The sequence below is a fragment of the Eptatretus burgeri genome, chromosome 5, assembly GCF_056783735.1.
Source record: "Eptatretus burgeri isolate ZD-2024b chromosome 5, Ebu_testis_v1, whole genome shotgun sequence".
In the NCBI taxonomy this organism is placed as follows: Eukaryota; Metazoa; Chordata; class Myxini; order Myxiniformes; family Myxinidae; genus Eptatretus; species Eptatretus burgeri.
The window spans coordinates 36,492,730-36,507,510 of NC_140965.1; the positions used below are offsets into that span (position 1 = coordinate 36,492,730).

Sequence of the window (14,781 nt, forward strand, 5' to 3'; positions counted from 1 at the left end):
CAAAGGTTACAGCACAAGCAGTTCTCATTTGTAGTATGTTCGAACTGACAAGTCAATTCTCAAAACAAGACAAGTTTATTCATCTTTTTTTCCTGCGTTCATTATAGTAAACTTGCAGAGTACCCCACCCCCCCCCCCCTTGGGGTGGGTTGAGTTTGCGCATTACTTGCTGAAAAAAGTATCATCTGTGTTTTGCAAGAATACTATAGATGTTTGTATGGTGTGTGTCCAAAAGGTTTGAGATGGTCTAAAGATCTAAACTCTAAAGTGTACGTTCCAATAGTAGTGAGAGTCTGGAGGGTTTAAGGGGTTGAAAGGGTCTGATCTCGAAAGGAAGTAAATGCCTAAAGGGTCTAAAGGTGTCAAAGCGATCTAAAGTATCTAAAAAGGTCTAAATCTAAAGAGGTTTACCTCAAATATCCAGGGCCTTCGCTCAAACCTTACAAATGTTTCCATGCAGGTTGCCACTGACAAACCAGACATAATCTGCCTAACAGAAACTTTCCTCCCCCAAGACGTGTCTGACTCCCAAGTGTCTCTTCCTGGTTACTCCCTCTTCCGGTATGACAGACTTGAGCTTCGTCCTGGTGGAGGAGTTGCTCTCTTTATCAAAGACTCTATTCCTCACTCTCCATGCACTGCCCTCACTCCCCCACACCCCCAGGAATACCTCTGGCTACGGCTTCCCCTCCACTCCCACCTCATGTTTATATGTGTACTGGAGCATCCACCGAACAGTGATGATTCCATTTACATTTCACTATCCGAAAACATGGACCAACTTCTATCTTCTCATCCAAACTCTCTCTTCCTCATATGTGGTGACTTCAATTGTCATCATGCCAGTTGGCTACGTGTGGGGACCTCTATAACCTGTCATGGCACCTCAGCAAAAGCTTTCTGCGGCTCATTGGGACTCACTCAATCGGTCAATTTCCCGACCCGGATCTCAACCAATGGTACTCTATCTCTTCTGGATCTGATTTTGACAAATTTCCCTGAAAATATCTGCTGTTCTTCCTTTGCTCCAATCGGTTATTCTGAACACCTCCTTGTCAAAGTGGACATCTCTCTGGCTGTCATCAGAGAACCACCTCACCGCCGTCGAGTCTGGCATTTCACTCAGGCTGACTGGCAGGGTCTCCAAGCAGCCATCAAACTTCTGGACTGGTCTCCCATCACTACTTCCTCCAACATCAACTCTTCCTGGGAATTATTTTAAAGAAATTTGCTCTCCCTCATGCACAGATTTATCCCCTCTCGTCTTCAGTTGTCCTACCCTTCCTCCTGCCCTTTGGTTCACTGAAGCTTGTGGCGAGGCAGTTGTCCTGAAACAACTTGCCTTTGCCTCATGGAAAGCAAACCCAACTGAGGGTAATCTCAGGTCCTTCCATAAAGCTCGGAACAAGTGTGTATCTACCCTCAGGAGAGCCAGAAAACAACATCTTTCCAAGCTCAAGTCCGAACTCTCAAACCTCTCTCCCTCCTCCAAATCCTGGTGGCGTCTAATCAAATCTGTTTCTGGTGTATACTACCGGTCAAAAAATTTAGAACACCCCCATTTTTTCCAGTTTTTACTGAAATTTAAGCAGTTTAATGTTTCATTGTTCTCTGAAATGAAAGCAAAGACCAAATAAACAATTGCAGATAAAAAACGAAATCATGGAATCGTTTTGTTGAACAAAATTTAATCTAAATTTTTGACTCATCAAGAGTAGCCACCTTTTGCAGATACAACAGCCGAACATACTCGTGGCATTCTTTCTACAATGGAAATCAAATATTGTTCGGAAAGTTCTTCCCAACACTGTTGCAGAAGTTCACACAAAATGTTACACTTGTAGGTTGCTTTGCCTTCACCCTTCTGTCCAGTTCATCCCAAACCAGCTCAATGGGGTTTAAGTCTGGAGACTGTGCTGGCCATCCCATGATTTGAAGCCTCCCGTGTGTTCTTTTCTTCTAAGGTAGTTCTGACATAGCCTGGAGGTATGTTTTGGGTCCTTATCTTGTTGTAGGATGAACCCCTGACCAACGAGGCATAGACCAGAGGGTATGGCATGGTGCTGCAAAATGCTGTGGTAACCCTTTTGGTTCAGGGTCCCAGTCACTCTGTGCAAGTCACCAATCTCTGGATCCAGCAAAAGAGCTCCAGATCATCACGCTTCCTCCTCCATGTTTGACAGTTGGTGTCACACACTGAGGAAGCATCCTTTCGCCTACTCGGCAGAGTACAAAAACCCTGCGTGATTAACCGAAGATTTCAAATTTTGATTCATCCGTCCATAAGACCTTCCAGTTTTCAGTAGTCCACTGGTGGTGCTTCATGCCCCAGGCAAGCCTCCTTTTCTTATTTTGCCATCTTAGCAATGGCTTTCTTACTGTCACTCGACCAGTCAAACCTGCAGCTCAAAGTCTCCTCTTCACAGTTGAAACTGAGACTTCCTTACTTCAACCAGTGTAAAGCTTTGCTTGAAGCTGCTGTCCTGTGAGCCGCCTATCACGCAAGCTGTTGACTCTCAGAAACTTGTCTTCTGATTGTGTTGTGGCTTTGGGTCTGCTAGAACTCTTCCTGTCAGAGTTTCCTCCAGTTTCCAAATGCCTTTAGATGGTGCAGGAAACTGTACTCACTGACACCTTGGCTGTCTTACAATTTCTCTAAAGGAAAGACCTCCACTTTGAAGGATTATAATGGTCTGTCTGTCTTCCTTTGTTAATTGTCTTTTTCTCGCCATTATGACAGCAATATACTACTTCCTGCATTGCAATATTGTCTAAATAATGCTTTAGAGGGTGGAGCAACACAGTCTGTTCCAACACTGCTTTTATACAGACAGATGGTTTGTAACTAATCAACAAAAGTTTGCACACCTGCTGGAATTGCTTGCATCAACTCTCAAGGCTTAATATACTTCCATTGCTACAGAACTGCTGTAGTTGCTAACCCATTACTTGTTCTCTGAAAAGGACCTTTTTAAGAACTCTGAAATTTACATTAGTTTTTCAGTTTTTGGTAACCCAAACTTTTTTTTAACCTCTGGCAGTTTACTGCTTAGCTTTGTAACATTTCAGGTTATTCACTGGACTGAAACTGCTGAAATATCAGTAAAACTGGAAAAATGGGGGTGTTATAAAACTTTTGACCGGTGGTGTATATTCCCCCTCCATCCCGTTCCTTACCTCAAATGGCTGCTCTGCTGATACCGCACGTGAAAAAGCTGAATGCCTAAACTCAGTGTTTGCAGCTAAATCTTGTGTCCAAAACCCATCACTTTCTCTACCCACCTTCCCCAGTCGCACCCAACTGTCCCTGGACTCTGTGTCCTTTTCTTCTGACAAGGTGGAGAGCTTGCTGTCAAACCTCGAGTCAGATTCTGCAACCGGTCCAGACGGCATCAGCCCACATGTCCTAAAATCCTGCTCCTCTGCTCTTGCTCACCCTCTCTCTGTTCTATTCACCCTCTCGTTTGCTCAAGGTCATCTGCCATCTGCTTGGAAATCAGCAAACATTACTGCCCTGCATAAAAAAGGTGCAAAAACAGATCCCTGCAACGACAGACCAATCAGCCTTCTCCCAATCATCAGCAAGGTTATGGAATCCATCATCACTTCAAGCATTAAATCCTTCCTCTTCTCCAATAGCTTGATTTCTGATCATCAATTTGGTTTCAGACCAGGTCACTCTACCCTGGAAACGCTGCTGCTGCTCTCCCAACAATGGATGGAGGTCCTCAATGCCAGACAGGAAATCTGAGCCGTATCCCTGGACATATCGCGTACTTTTGACATTGTCTGGCACCCTGCCCTGCTCACCAAACTCTCTTCCTTTGGTATCCAAGGCCATCTCCACTCATGGCTCACAGACTTCCTCTCCTGTCACAGTCAACGTGTGGCCCTAAATGGAGTTCTTTCATCCCCTCTTCCTGTCCAGGCTGGAGTTCCTCAAGGTAGCGTTCTGGGCCCTGTTCTTTTTCTGGTTTTCATCAATTATCTCTCTGACTCTCTGGAAAATCCTCTTTATCTCTTTGCTGATGACTCCACCCTCTGCCGTACCATCTGTCATCCCTCAGACCGGCAAGCAGCAGCTTCTTTGCTCCACTGCAGATCTGGGTAAAATCACAAACTGGTCCCACACGTGGAACATGTCTTTCAATCTGGACAAATCTCACACTCTCACTATGTCTCTTCGAAAGGACCATTTGAACCCCCCCCCCCCACCCAATTTCTCAACAATCCTCTGGAAGAAGTCCTTTCAGTCAAGCTTCTGGGTCTCACTATCTGCCATGCTCTTTCCTGGGAAAGCCACATTTCCAACCTCGCCTCCAAAGCCAGTCACCGACTGGGAATCCTCCGTCATGCAAAGTCCTTCCTCGCCCACCTGAGTTCCTGACCACATACAAAGCTTTCGTCAACAACCTGATGGAGTACTGCTCTCCCCTCTGGGCTGGTGCTCCTGCCTCCCACCTTTCTCAGCTTCACGCTGTGGAAACCAAGGCATTTCGGATCATTGGCATCTCCCACGATGAGGCTGAGTCATTGGGCCTCTCACTCTCTCACCGCAGGCAGGTCGGTGGTCTTTCTGTCTTCTACCCTCTCCTCTCCGGTCTCACCCCCCCCACCCCCTGCTGTGTCTGCGATTTGTCCCCACCAGATTTCCGCAGGGCGCTCAAGGTCCACCAACAACCCCCGTCTAGTAAAACTACCAAAATTACGAATCACTGCTCACCTTCACTCTTTCATTCCTATTTTTCCTACCTTTGAAATAAACTCCCTCTCCCTGTTCAATCCCATTCTTCTCTCCAGGCCTTCAAAACAGCTGTTCACCACCACCTCTTATTGTACCCCATCCAAATCCTTGATCTTTTATACCCCCTTTAATCCACCCCAAACCCACCTTCTTCAAATTTCCCGCTTTCCTTCCTGAAAGTCCCTGTAATGTCCATCTTGTATACCCCTTGTTCCCCACCCCATCCCTCTCCCTTCCACAGCGGACGTCCTCCTGCAGTTAGGCTACTTATTAGGAGGTTGGTGGCAGGATTTGCACTCCGGCCACCGCAAAACGCTTCATTCCACAAAACGCAAAAACGCAAAAAAAATCTGAAAACCCACTCCGAGGGAGTATCTCCTGTGCAACTGATAGGGATGGTTATGAGGTGTGTGTTGGTCCCCATGGGTCAGGAACTATGAACCAGAATAGCACTAAGTTCCTTGACTTTGCAAGAAGTCATGGACTTAGGGTGGCTGGTTCATGGTTTCAGCGCCCGCAAGCTCATCGCTGGACTTGGTATTCCAACACTGGCGGTGTGGCAAAGGAGATTGACCATGTCCTCATTGACGGTCGTTGGAGGATGATCCAGAACTGCAGGGTCTACCGGAGTGCTCAGTTCCTCAATACTGACCACAGGCTTGTTGTAGCAACCCTAAAGCTGCACCTTAAATCCTGGAGAATGGTACCATCCCAGCCTAGGCTGGATGTTGCCAAGCTCAGGGATGAGAGAGTAGCTGAGGAGTTTGCGAACAGGCTAAGTGGACACTTGGGGGGTCTGGGTGCTTTGGGGGGTCCTGAAGAGTTGTGGAGCACCTTCAAGCCCACCGACCTTGATGTTGCCGGTGGATGCCTTGGAGCTCACCGCAGGGCAAAGAAGAATTTTGTCTCTCAAGGGACACTGGATACCATTGACCAGAGTCGCAGGGCCAGGCTGAATGGCAAAGCTGAGCTGTTCAGGGAGCTGAGGCGTAAAACTGTACGTGCACAGAGGGTGGACAAGGAGGCCTATGTGCGAGGAATCTGTGAGGGGGTAGAGCATCACCTGTGGACAGGTGATTCTCGTCCCGCTTACAGGGGAATTCGCGCATTACGTTCATCCAAGCCCATCCCTCGGAGCACTACAGTTCGAGCAGAGAGTGGTAGACTCTTGACAGAGGAGTCTGAAGTGAAGGCCCGCTGGGCCGGTTACTTTGAGCGGTCGTACCAGGCTGATCCCCCAGCTGTCGAGTTGGACGTCAAGGGTGTTACAATCCCTGTTGCTGACCCTCGAATCAACTGTGGTCCACCATCGCTTGTGGAAACGCGGGCTGCGGTGAACCAGTTGAAACGGGGCAAAGCTCCAGGGATCTGTGGCATCCATGCCGAACTTCTCAAGGCTGGTGGAAATGCTGCACTCGTGTCGTTGCATGCAGTTTTGTGCTCTGCCTGGAACACAGGCATCATCCCAACTGACTGGAAGAGGGGCCTTGTTGTCCCTCTCTGGAAAGGGAAGGGTGATCGCCAAGACTGCAACAACTACCGAGGGGTGACGCTGCTCTCAGTGCCGGGCAAGGTCCTTGCTCGGATAATTCTCGATAGGGTTCGCCACCATCTGCTTGAGCACCAGCGTCCAGAGCAGTCAGGCTTTACACCAAAGAGGTCAATGATTGACCGTATCCTTGCACTTTGTGTCCTCACCGAACGCAGACGAGAGTTTCGGCAGGGGCTGCTTGCAGCCTATGTTGATCTCTGTAAAGCATTCGATTCAGTGAATCGGGATGTCCTCTGGAGGATTCTTGGTCTTCGTGGGGTGCCACCGAAACTGATCGATGTGATGTCTGAACTCTACTCTGGTACTGAGCGTGCTGTGAAGTGTGGTGGTACCATCTCTGACTTATTTCCAGTTGTTACTGGAGTTTGTCAGGGATGTGTACTTGCCCCCACACTTTTCAGCACTTGTATGGACTGGATTTTTGGGAGGATGTCGGAGAGATCAAGTTGCGGCGCATCGTTTGGCAATGTCAAGATCTCGGACCTTGATTTTGCAGATGATGCAGTCATCTTTGCGGAGACTTTAGACATCCTCTTGGGGGCCCTCGAGGTGCTGAATGAGGAGTTGGAGCCGTTGGGATTACGGATTTCTTGGGTCAAAACTAAGATCCAGGCTTTCGGTGACATCTTGGATGCTGCTGTCCTGTCTGTGTCTGTTTGTGGTGAGGATGTTGAGGTCGTGGATAGATTCACTTACCTTGTCAGTGATATTCATGTCTCCGCAGGTTGTGAGCCGGAGGTCAATAGACGTCTGGGTCGGGCCTGGGGAGTCATGGATTCACTGGATCATGGGGTGTGGCGCTGCCGGTATCTGTGCGGGAGGACGAAAGTCCGAGTCTTCAGGTCCTTGGTACTTCCAGTCTTGCTCTATGGGTGCGAGACTTGGACTTTGACCAAGGATCTGAGACGGAGACTTAATTCCTTTGGTACCAGGTCTCTTCGAAGAATCCTTGGCTATCGCTGGTCGGATTTTGTGTCCAATGAGCGGTTGCTGAGAGAGACTCGGATGAGATTTGTTACCTGCATACTCCGTGAGCGTCAGCTGCGGCTGTATGGACATGTGGCTCGTTTTCCTGATGCTGATCCTGCTCACCAGATTCTCTCAGCGAGGGAGTCTCATGAGTGGAGGAGGCCAGTGGGCCGACCACGTGCCTCATGGTTGCAGCAGGTTGACCATCATCTCAAGGAGATGGGGATTGGCCTGGCATCTGCCTGGGGGATGGCCAGACGGAGGCCCCTGGAGTACCGGCGGAAAGTGGACGCAGCGACGCGCTGTTCTGGCACATGCTCCCATACCTGACCTGACCTGACCACAGATCTCCTAATGTCTCTGTTCCCCATTGTTTTGTCCTTCCCACACCCACCCCTCTTGTCTCATGCCCCCATTGCTGTGCCTTGTGTGTTCGCTCTCATATGCCCCTCGACAAGGTATGCAAAAAAAGGTGGTCAAGTGCCCAAACAGGTTAAAGGAGTCTAAAGATGTCTGACATGTCTAAAGGGGTCTTAAGGGTGTAAGGGTTGTAAAGGTCTCAAGGGTCTGTGGGGTCTAAAGCTGTCTGTTGGGTCTTAAAGGTTCTAAACGGTCTGCAGGGTATGTTTTCTAAATATTCCAACAGGGTCTAGAGGAGTCTTCGACTTATAAGGGGTCTTAGGGTTCTGAAGGGTCTTGGAGGGCCAATGGCTCTGAAGGGGTCTATTATATCGAAGGAGACTCACAGCATCTGTGGGTTCCAATGGGTCTAAAGGTATATAGGGGCCTTAAGAATGTAAATGTCTAACAGCATCTAAAGGGTCTTCAAAGGTCTAAGGGATCTCATAATCTCAAGGTTTAAAAGGTATGTTTGAATTGTACGTACTTAATAGACGGAGTTACGTTAAAACTGACAGACGTTCAGTGCGTAACTAGAATAGCACGTGGTAGAGCACATACCTCCGCAAGGCTGAACAGTTTATGTTTTGTCTCCCACCAATGGGCCGGATCTGGATTCGGACCTGAAACAAAATCAAATCGACTTGTTCTTGTCACCTCCCCCAACACATTAACCAAGTTTTGTTATAACTCATCGACAACTTTTTTGACATATCATGCTATATATCGTTTTTGGCCCCATCTCTCAATGTTGAAGAATCACTTAAAAAAAATATTGGACCTGGATATTCACGAAAATCGAATCAATTCTTCCCTGTAACACACCCAACTGATACACCAAGTTTGGTACGAATCCATTCACAACTTTTTGAGATATCCTGCTCACAGACAAACATACAGACAAACAGACAGGGGTGAAAACATAATCTCTGTCCACCTTCGGTGGCGGAGGTCGCAAGGGGCATTCTAAATGGTTATACGAAAGATATGAAGGCTTCGGACAAAAGGGCTCTTCCTATGTCTCTCAGACCCTTGTGAGATCAAAACTCGTTTTCTATTTACTCTGATTTAATCCGTTCTGTTGAGAGAGTTATGGTAGACATGTTCCACACATTGAGCAAGTTGAGCTAAAGAGGTCATCAGCGAATCATGAACCTGAAGATAGATGTGAAGAAAATGCAAACATCTTCAAAGTTGTGCATATGTTCTGGGGGTACCTGTGAGCCGGTCATGGGCACAATTAAAATTTTATCCTTACCCACACCCCCACCCTCCCCGAGGAATGGCACATTCAAGTCCTTTGAACTACGAGACTGTTATTATCAGGGTTGTTGTCAGGTCGAGCCAGATTAGATCTGTGCCTTGTACAGGTACCATGTAAACCTGTACTAACCTGTTCCATGGTCTGGTTGTCGATGACTAAACCATCTCTCCCACCAGGTTTTCTGGTCAGAAGGGTGTATGGATATGGACACCCAGTAGGATTAAAAGCAAAACCTGTCAAAGGGTGGAGGAGCTCCTTGTGAGCAAACGGCCATCCATTTCTGGTGCCCAACTGTCTGCGGGTGTCCTCCTGCAGTTGGGTTACTTTTTTTGTGGTTGGTGGCAGGATTTACATTCAGGCCACCATTAAACACTTCATTCCCCAAAACCCACAAATGTAAGGAAATCTGAAAATCCACTCCCTGGGAGTACCTCCTGTGCTGCTGCCCTCCGCAGGGCAGCTCTCCCGATGACGGGATTGTGGCAAAGTCTTCAGGACACACATTCTTTGATGATAGGAGGAAAACCATGGGGTAAACCTCCAGGGTCAGATTGAGCTGGTGTGTGGCGGAATGGTGCCGAGGTGTCATCCACCAGACTGCGGACTCCTTGGGTGAACCTGAGGTGGTCCCTTCAGGTGGGTACTTGGAATGTCCTATCTCTAAGAGAGGATGATCACCTGTCTCTGTTATCGTCTGAGCTCAAGTGTTTCAACATAGGTATTGCAGCACTCTCTGAGGTTCAGAGACTGGACAGTGGCGAGTTCATGGCGGGTGGTTACACCAACTGTTGTCTGGTCGCTCTGATGGTTACCATACCTGAGGAGTTGGTGTAGCTGTGTCCAATAAGCTGACTATAATAATAATTGAGGGAACACCGGTCAACGAGCTTATTATGAGATGAAGAATTGGCCACTCCTTGGGTGTTGTTTCCTTGGTCTCTGTATGTGCTCCAACTGAGGCGAGTGATCTCACCATGAAGGACGCATTCTATGCTGTGCCTGAGTCTGTGGTTGATTAGTGCCCCAGGCAAGATACTCTTCTTGTCCTGAGGGATTTCAATGCATCGACTGAAACTGATAGGGATGGTTATGAGACGTGTGTTGGTCCCCATTGGTCTGGAACTGTGAACATGAGTAGCACTAAGTTCCTTGACTTTGCAAGAAGTCATGGACTTAGGGTGGCTGGTTCATGGTTTCAGCTCATCGTTGTACTTGGGATTACAACGCTGGTGGTGTGGCATAAGAGATTTCAGCGACGTGCTGCTCCGGCTCGTGCTCCCATATCTTACCTGACCTAAGGGGGGGGGGGGTGGAGGTAATTGTGGGTGGGGGAGGGGCTGATGGTGCCATCAGATTTCTGTAAGTAGGAGGGCTTGGGGGGGGAGGTTAGGGATTTCATTGTTCAAGATACTTTGCTGATACTTCAATTTAGGTACTTATGAGTGTAGAAAATAATTTGGAACCATAAATATATAATTTTGAAGACTTAGACTTTGACCAGGGATCCAGGGAGATTGAGACACAATTCCTTTGGTACCAGGTCTCTTCGGAGTCCTTGCTATCGCTGTTCGGACTTTGTGTCCAACGAGCGGTTGCTGAGAGAGACTCAAATGAGATTTGTTGCCTGCATGGTCTGTGAGCATCTGTTGCGGCTGTAGGACATGTGGCTCGTTTTCCTGATGCTGATCCTGCTCACCAGATTCTCTTGGCAAGGGAGCCTCATGGGTGGAGGAGGCCGATGTGCCGACCACTTGCCTCATGGTTGCAGCAGGTTGATTGGCATCTCAAGGAGATGGGAATGGGCCTGGCATCTGCTTGGAGGATGGCCAGAGGGAGGCCCCTGGAGTACCGGTGGAAAGTGGACGCAGCGACGCGCTGGTCCAGCGCATGCTTCCATATCTTACCTGACCTTCAGGGGGGTGGAGGTTATTGCGGGTGGGGAAGGAGGGTGGTGGTGCAACCACATTTCTGTAAGCAGGAGGGGGTTAGGGATGCCATTGTGAAAGATATTTTGCTGATACTACAATTTAGGGACACAAGTGTCGCAAATAATTTGTAACCATAAATATATAATTTTGATCCAAACCTTTTAATCATTTGCCTGTTGTTGGCTTAATGGTTTGGGTGGCGGGCTTTGGATCCGAGGGTCCTGAGTTCAAATTGCGCTCAGCTGCTGAATTAATACCAGGTGGGGTTAACTCGGCCTGTCATCCTTCTGAAGTCGGCAAAACGAGTGCCAGCATGCTGTTACACTGCGTCGGAGTGGTGACCCATCCAGGATGGTGCCCAATAGCCAAGGAGACCGCTTTAGCATGACGAACACTCTACACAGAGCATGGTCCCAATCTCCTCCTCCTCCTTTTAATCATGAAAATGATGCAAAAAGTATTGCACAAAAAGCATGCAGTTTCAAATGCTAATTCTCCACATGCACGAACACCACACCAATTTATCTACACAAGATCCAAGGAAAAAAATGGTCTTAATTAATTAATTTTTTTTTGTTCTGAACACTCCACATGGCATCTATCACCTTCCAGAACTGTGGTGACCAAAACTGCACACAATATTCTAGATGTGGCCCTCACTAAATTCTCGTACAATGTTAACACCACCTCTTTTGATTTATAAACGATCTCCCTCCGAATACAGCCTAAAACCCTATTTGTTCTACCAATGGCTGCCGACTTACCTCCCGCATCTGTTACAACCCCCAGATCCTTCTCCTGTGTGACACGCTCCAAAATTACTCCTTGCATCCTGTAATCTCTATTTTTGGATTCCAAGATGACATACGTGATCGGTCAGCTTCAGTAATATAATCAGGTTGACTGGTCTTTTACTCCTGATCATCACATGTAAAGAAACTGGTAAACAGATATTGTATGCTGTAAATTGGTGTTTTGATGTTATTTTGACATATTGATCTTATTTGACCTCTAATTGACTTCAGGGCCAAAATCCAGAGTGGAAACAGGGCTGAAATAACTTCTTATATGTTCGCAGATACTTCACAACTGGTTTCCAGCTTCGACTGAAAGCGTTAGCAAAATGGTTTTGGAGTGTGCCAAGACGTGGTGACTCCAGACTAGTACGAGATGCTATCAAAAGTCCGAAGAACTGGAAGGCACCGGGAGTGGATAACATAAATGTGGAGCTGTATAAATGCAGTATAGAGGTATCAATACGTACCTTACATGGCTTGGTAAACGAGATATCGAAACAATAAAAAGCCTGAAGAATGGAAATCCTACGATTAATTTGCAATTGGTCACTTGCTTTGACACCAATACAAAATTTTATTTCGGACCCCAGCCATATCGAACAAACAGTTTCAAATGGAGCCCCTCACCACCATTAGAGAACCTAAATTGCATCAGATGTGGCAATAAATGTGAATTGTTGCTCCCAGCTTGCCGGCTCCATCCCGACCCGTTTAGAATGCCGGGCAGGCATGGGCAACCTGCTGGTGTGCAACAATTCAAAAATTACAGTAGTTGACTCATCTAGATATCTGGGGTCCAAGGTTACCATAACAGGAAGTGCATTCATGGGACTAAAGGAAATTTGGAAATCAGAGGTATAACACCAAAACGAAGCTGAGGATCTTCAACAACAACATGAAGTCAGTCCTCCTATTTGGATGTGAATCTTGGAAAAAAAAATTCACCAAAGAAATAACATGCAAACTACTGGAGTATTCCATCGACAGCAGCCATAAGAAAATCTTGAGAATCTTGTAGCCTGACATGGCTAATAAGAAAGAGGTTGAAAGGCTAACGGGGAGGGAAAACATTACATAGGATATCAAAAATAGGAGGTGGAGATGGATTGGTCACGTGTTTACGCAATGCAGATCAACATATATCAAAAATAGCAATATGCTGTGAACCTGACGGGAAGAGAATGGTTGGACAGGTGAGAAAGACCTGGTGACGTACCGTCGAGTAGGAAATGAAAGCAATGAAGGTCACCTGAAATAAAATTGGAACGTAGGCCCAAGACCGCCAAAAGTGTCGAAAGTTCATCAGAACCTCTATGTGTCTGGCGACATGATTGGATAACAAGCAATTGATTGGAAATTCAGTGATTGATTCGAATACAAGTCCCTGAGCATGTTCCCAACACGTGTGGATCATTTGATGCCTGTAAACTTCAGCACCCACACGTGGATGGGTGATGGCAGGTTGGAGGGAAGCAGTATGGGAAGTTGAACCATAATGCCTTGTGGTTTTATCAATTTCCAAGACAGTGAGGAAGGATAGCCCAGCATTGCCACCTACAGGGAGCAACAGCACACAAGTTTACTTTTTATAAATGTTTCTTGGCTCATGGAAAAGGTAAACAAAAAATAAACAGTTTGTCAAGACCTGATAATTTTGGACCCCACATCCCAACCCACACTCCCACAATCTGGGCTATCCAGCCGAGGTTTGCTCGGCCCAGCTATAAACTGTCATCCTGGTGTTTCACAGGCTGGGCGAAGAATCAATTTGGTCACAATTGGGTATGTTGTTGTCGCATTATTTTATCATCCTTCTGCCCAAACTTCTCAATAAGTTTGCCATACGAGTCTTAATGTTGACCTTGGCATGACCTGTTCACCTCCATTTCCTAAAGACATCCACCTACATTTTAGTTGGGAAGGCTCCATGTTATGGAAACGTCAGCAACCTCCAGCACCGAATAACCATTCCAAAAAACACCTGCTACTGCACACATTTATAAAGCAAATGCTGCTTTGCAGTGTGAATAAAATGTGCAGAGATAGGTTGGGAAGGTTTTTTTTTTAATGTCTGATAGGCTAGTGTAGATATGGCGCCGTTAGTACCTTTGAGCTGTCTATTTTATGTTTGATTCCCAAACAGACGAGAACTGGTGGATTTGTGCTTTCCAAGCAAAAGGTTGCATCACATAATGTACCGTCACTCAGATGGCCATTAAGCTGGATATCCCATCTGCTTGCATCAGTTAGTGGACTATAAAGATATATTTCACGAAGAATAGGCAAATTATTGCCAGACGAAATGACAAATTCCTGCCGAAACCACCTTCAGTCGAACGTCGGGTCTGGCTCCAGCCGGTTCGTGAAAGACTTGGCCCAAACCTTTCCGAGCCAGCCCCATAATATGCTGGGAACAATTGGTGTTGCTAAAGGAAGAGTAATATGGTAAGAGATTGGCTGCATTAATTTTAAGTTTTGTGCTGTCCAATTACTTTTGGCAATACGACAGCATTACCATGTTTTTAGATCCTCGTGGAGGATCTCTAAGTCTGACTCACGTTGTTGTTCTTGTGGACTTTTTTGTTTCACAGCCTACAGCTTTCATCGAAACTTCCTGAAACTTGGCGTATATATGTAAAAATACGCTGCGCAGACAGTAACCATCTACAATTTTGAAAATTCCTCCTCGAAAAAAAGTTATCATGTCAAAATATCTCCGCTAATGGAAATCACCTTAAAAATTATCTCTGAAACTAGGCAAGTTTTTTGAATTCTGTTTGCGGAAATCGAACAGTACATTAGCAGAGATGAATTACCGCACATATGATACATCACTATGACGTCATATAATTTTTTATGACGTCATTCCTATTTTTTGACATTTTTTTTGTTTCACAACCCAAAGTTTTCATCGGATCTTCGTGAAACTTGCCATGTATATGCAGAAAGCCCACGCGCAGGCAGTAACCATGTCCGATTTTGGAAATTCTTCCTAGAAAAAAAAGTTGACGTCATAATATCGCCGCTAATGGAAATCGCCTATACCATTATCTCCGAAACTAGGTAAGCTGTTTGAATTTTGTTTGCGGGAATCAAGCCAGGCATTAGCACAGATAATTTATCGCAAA

The 14,781-nt window shown here is 46.5% G+C and overlaps 2 protein-coding genes across 4 annotated transcripts in view; both read right to left on the minus strand.

Annotated features, from left to right (window-relative positions):
• LOC147026235 (protein FAM200C-like) overlaps positions 1–11,058 on the minus strand; it is a 35,824-nt gene extending 24,766 nt beyond the window's left edge. Inside the window, exon 1 of the mRNA XM_085881452.1 lies at positions 8,226–11,058. The gene's annotated coding sequence lies outside the window, so the exon portion shown is untranslated. The remainder of the gene's footprint in view (positions 1–8,225) is intronic.
• A 1,149-nt stretch (positions 11,059–12,207) lies between these two features.
• Positions 12,208–14,781, minus strand: part of LOC147026236 (tissue alpha-L-fucosidase-like) — a 39,028-nt gene continuing 36,454 nt past the window's right edge. For all 3 annotated transcript variants that reach the window (XM_085881449.1, XM_085881451.1, XM_085881450.1), the window contains one exon: positions 12,208–13,207. In XM_085881449.1, the coding sequence (XP_085737575.1) occupies positions 13,064–13,207 (144 nt within the window). In that variant the 3' untranslated portion in view covers positions 12,208–13,063. The remainder of the gene's footprint in view (positions 13,208–14,781) is intronic.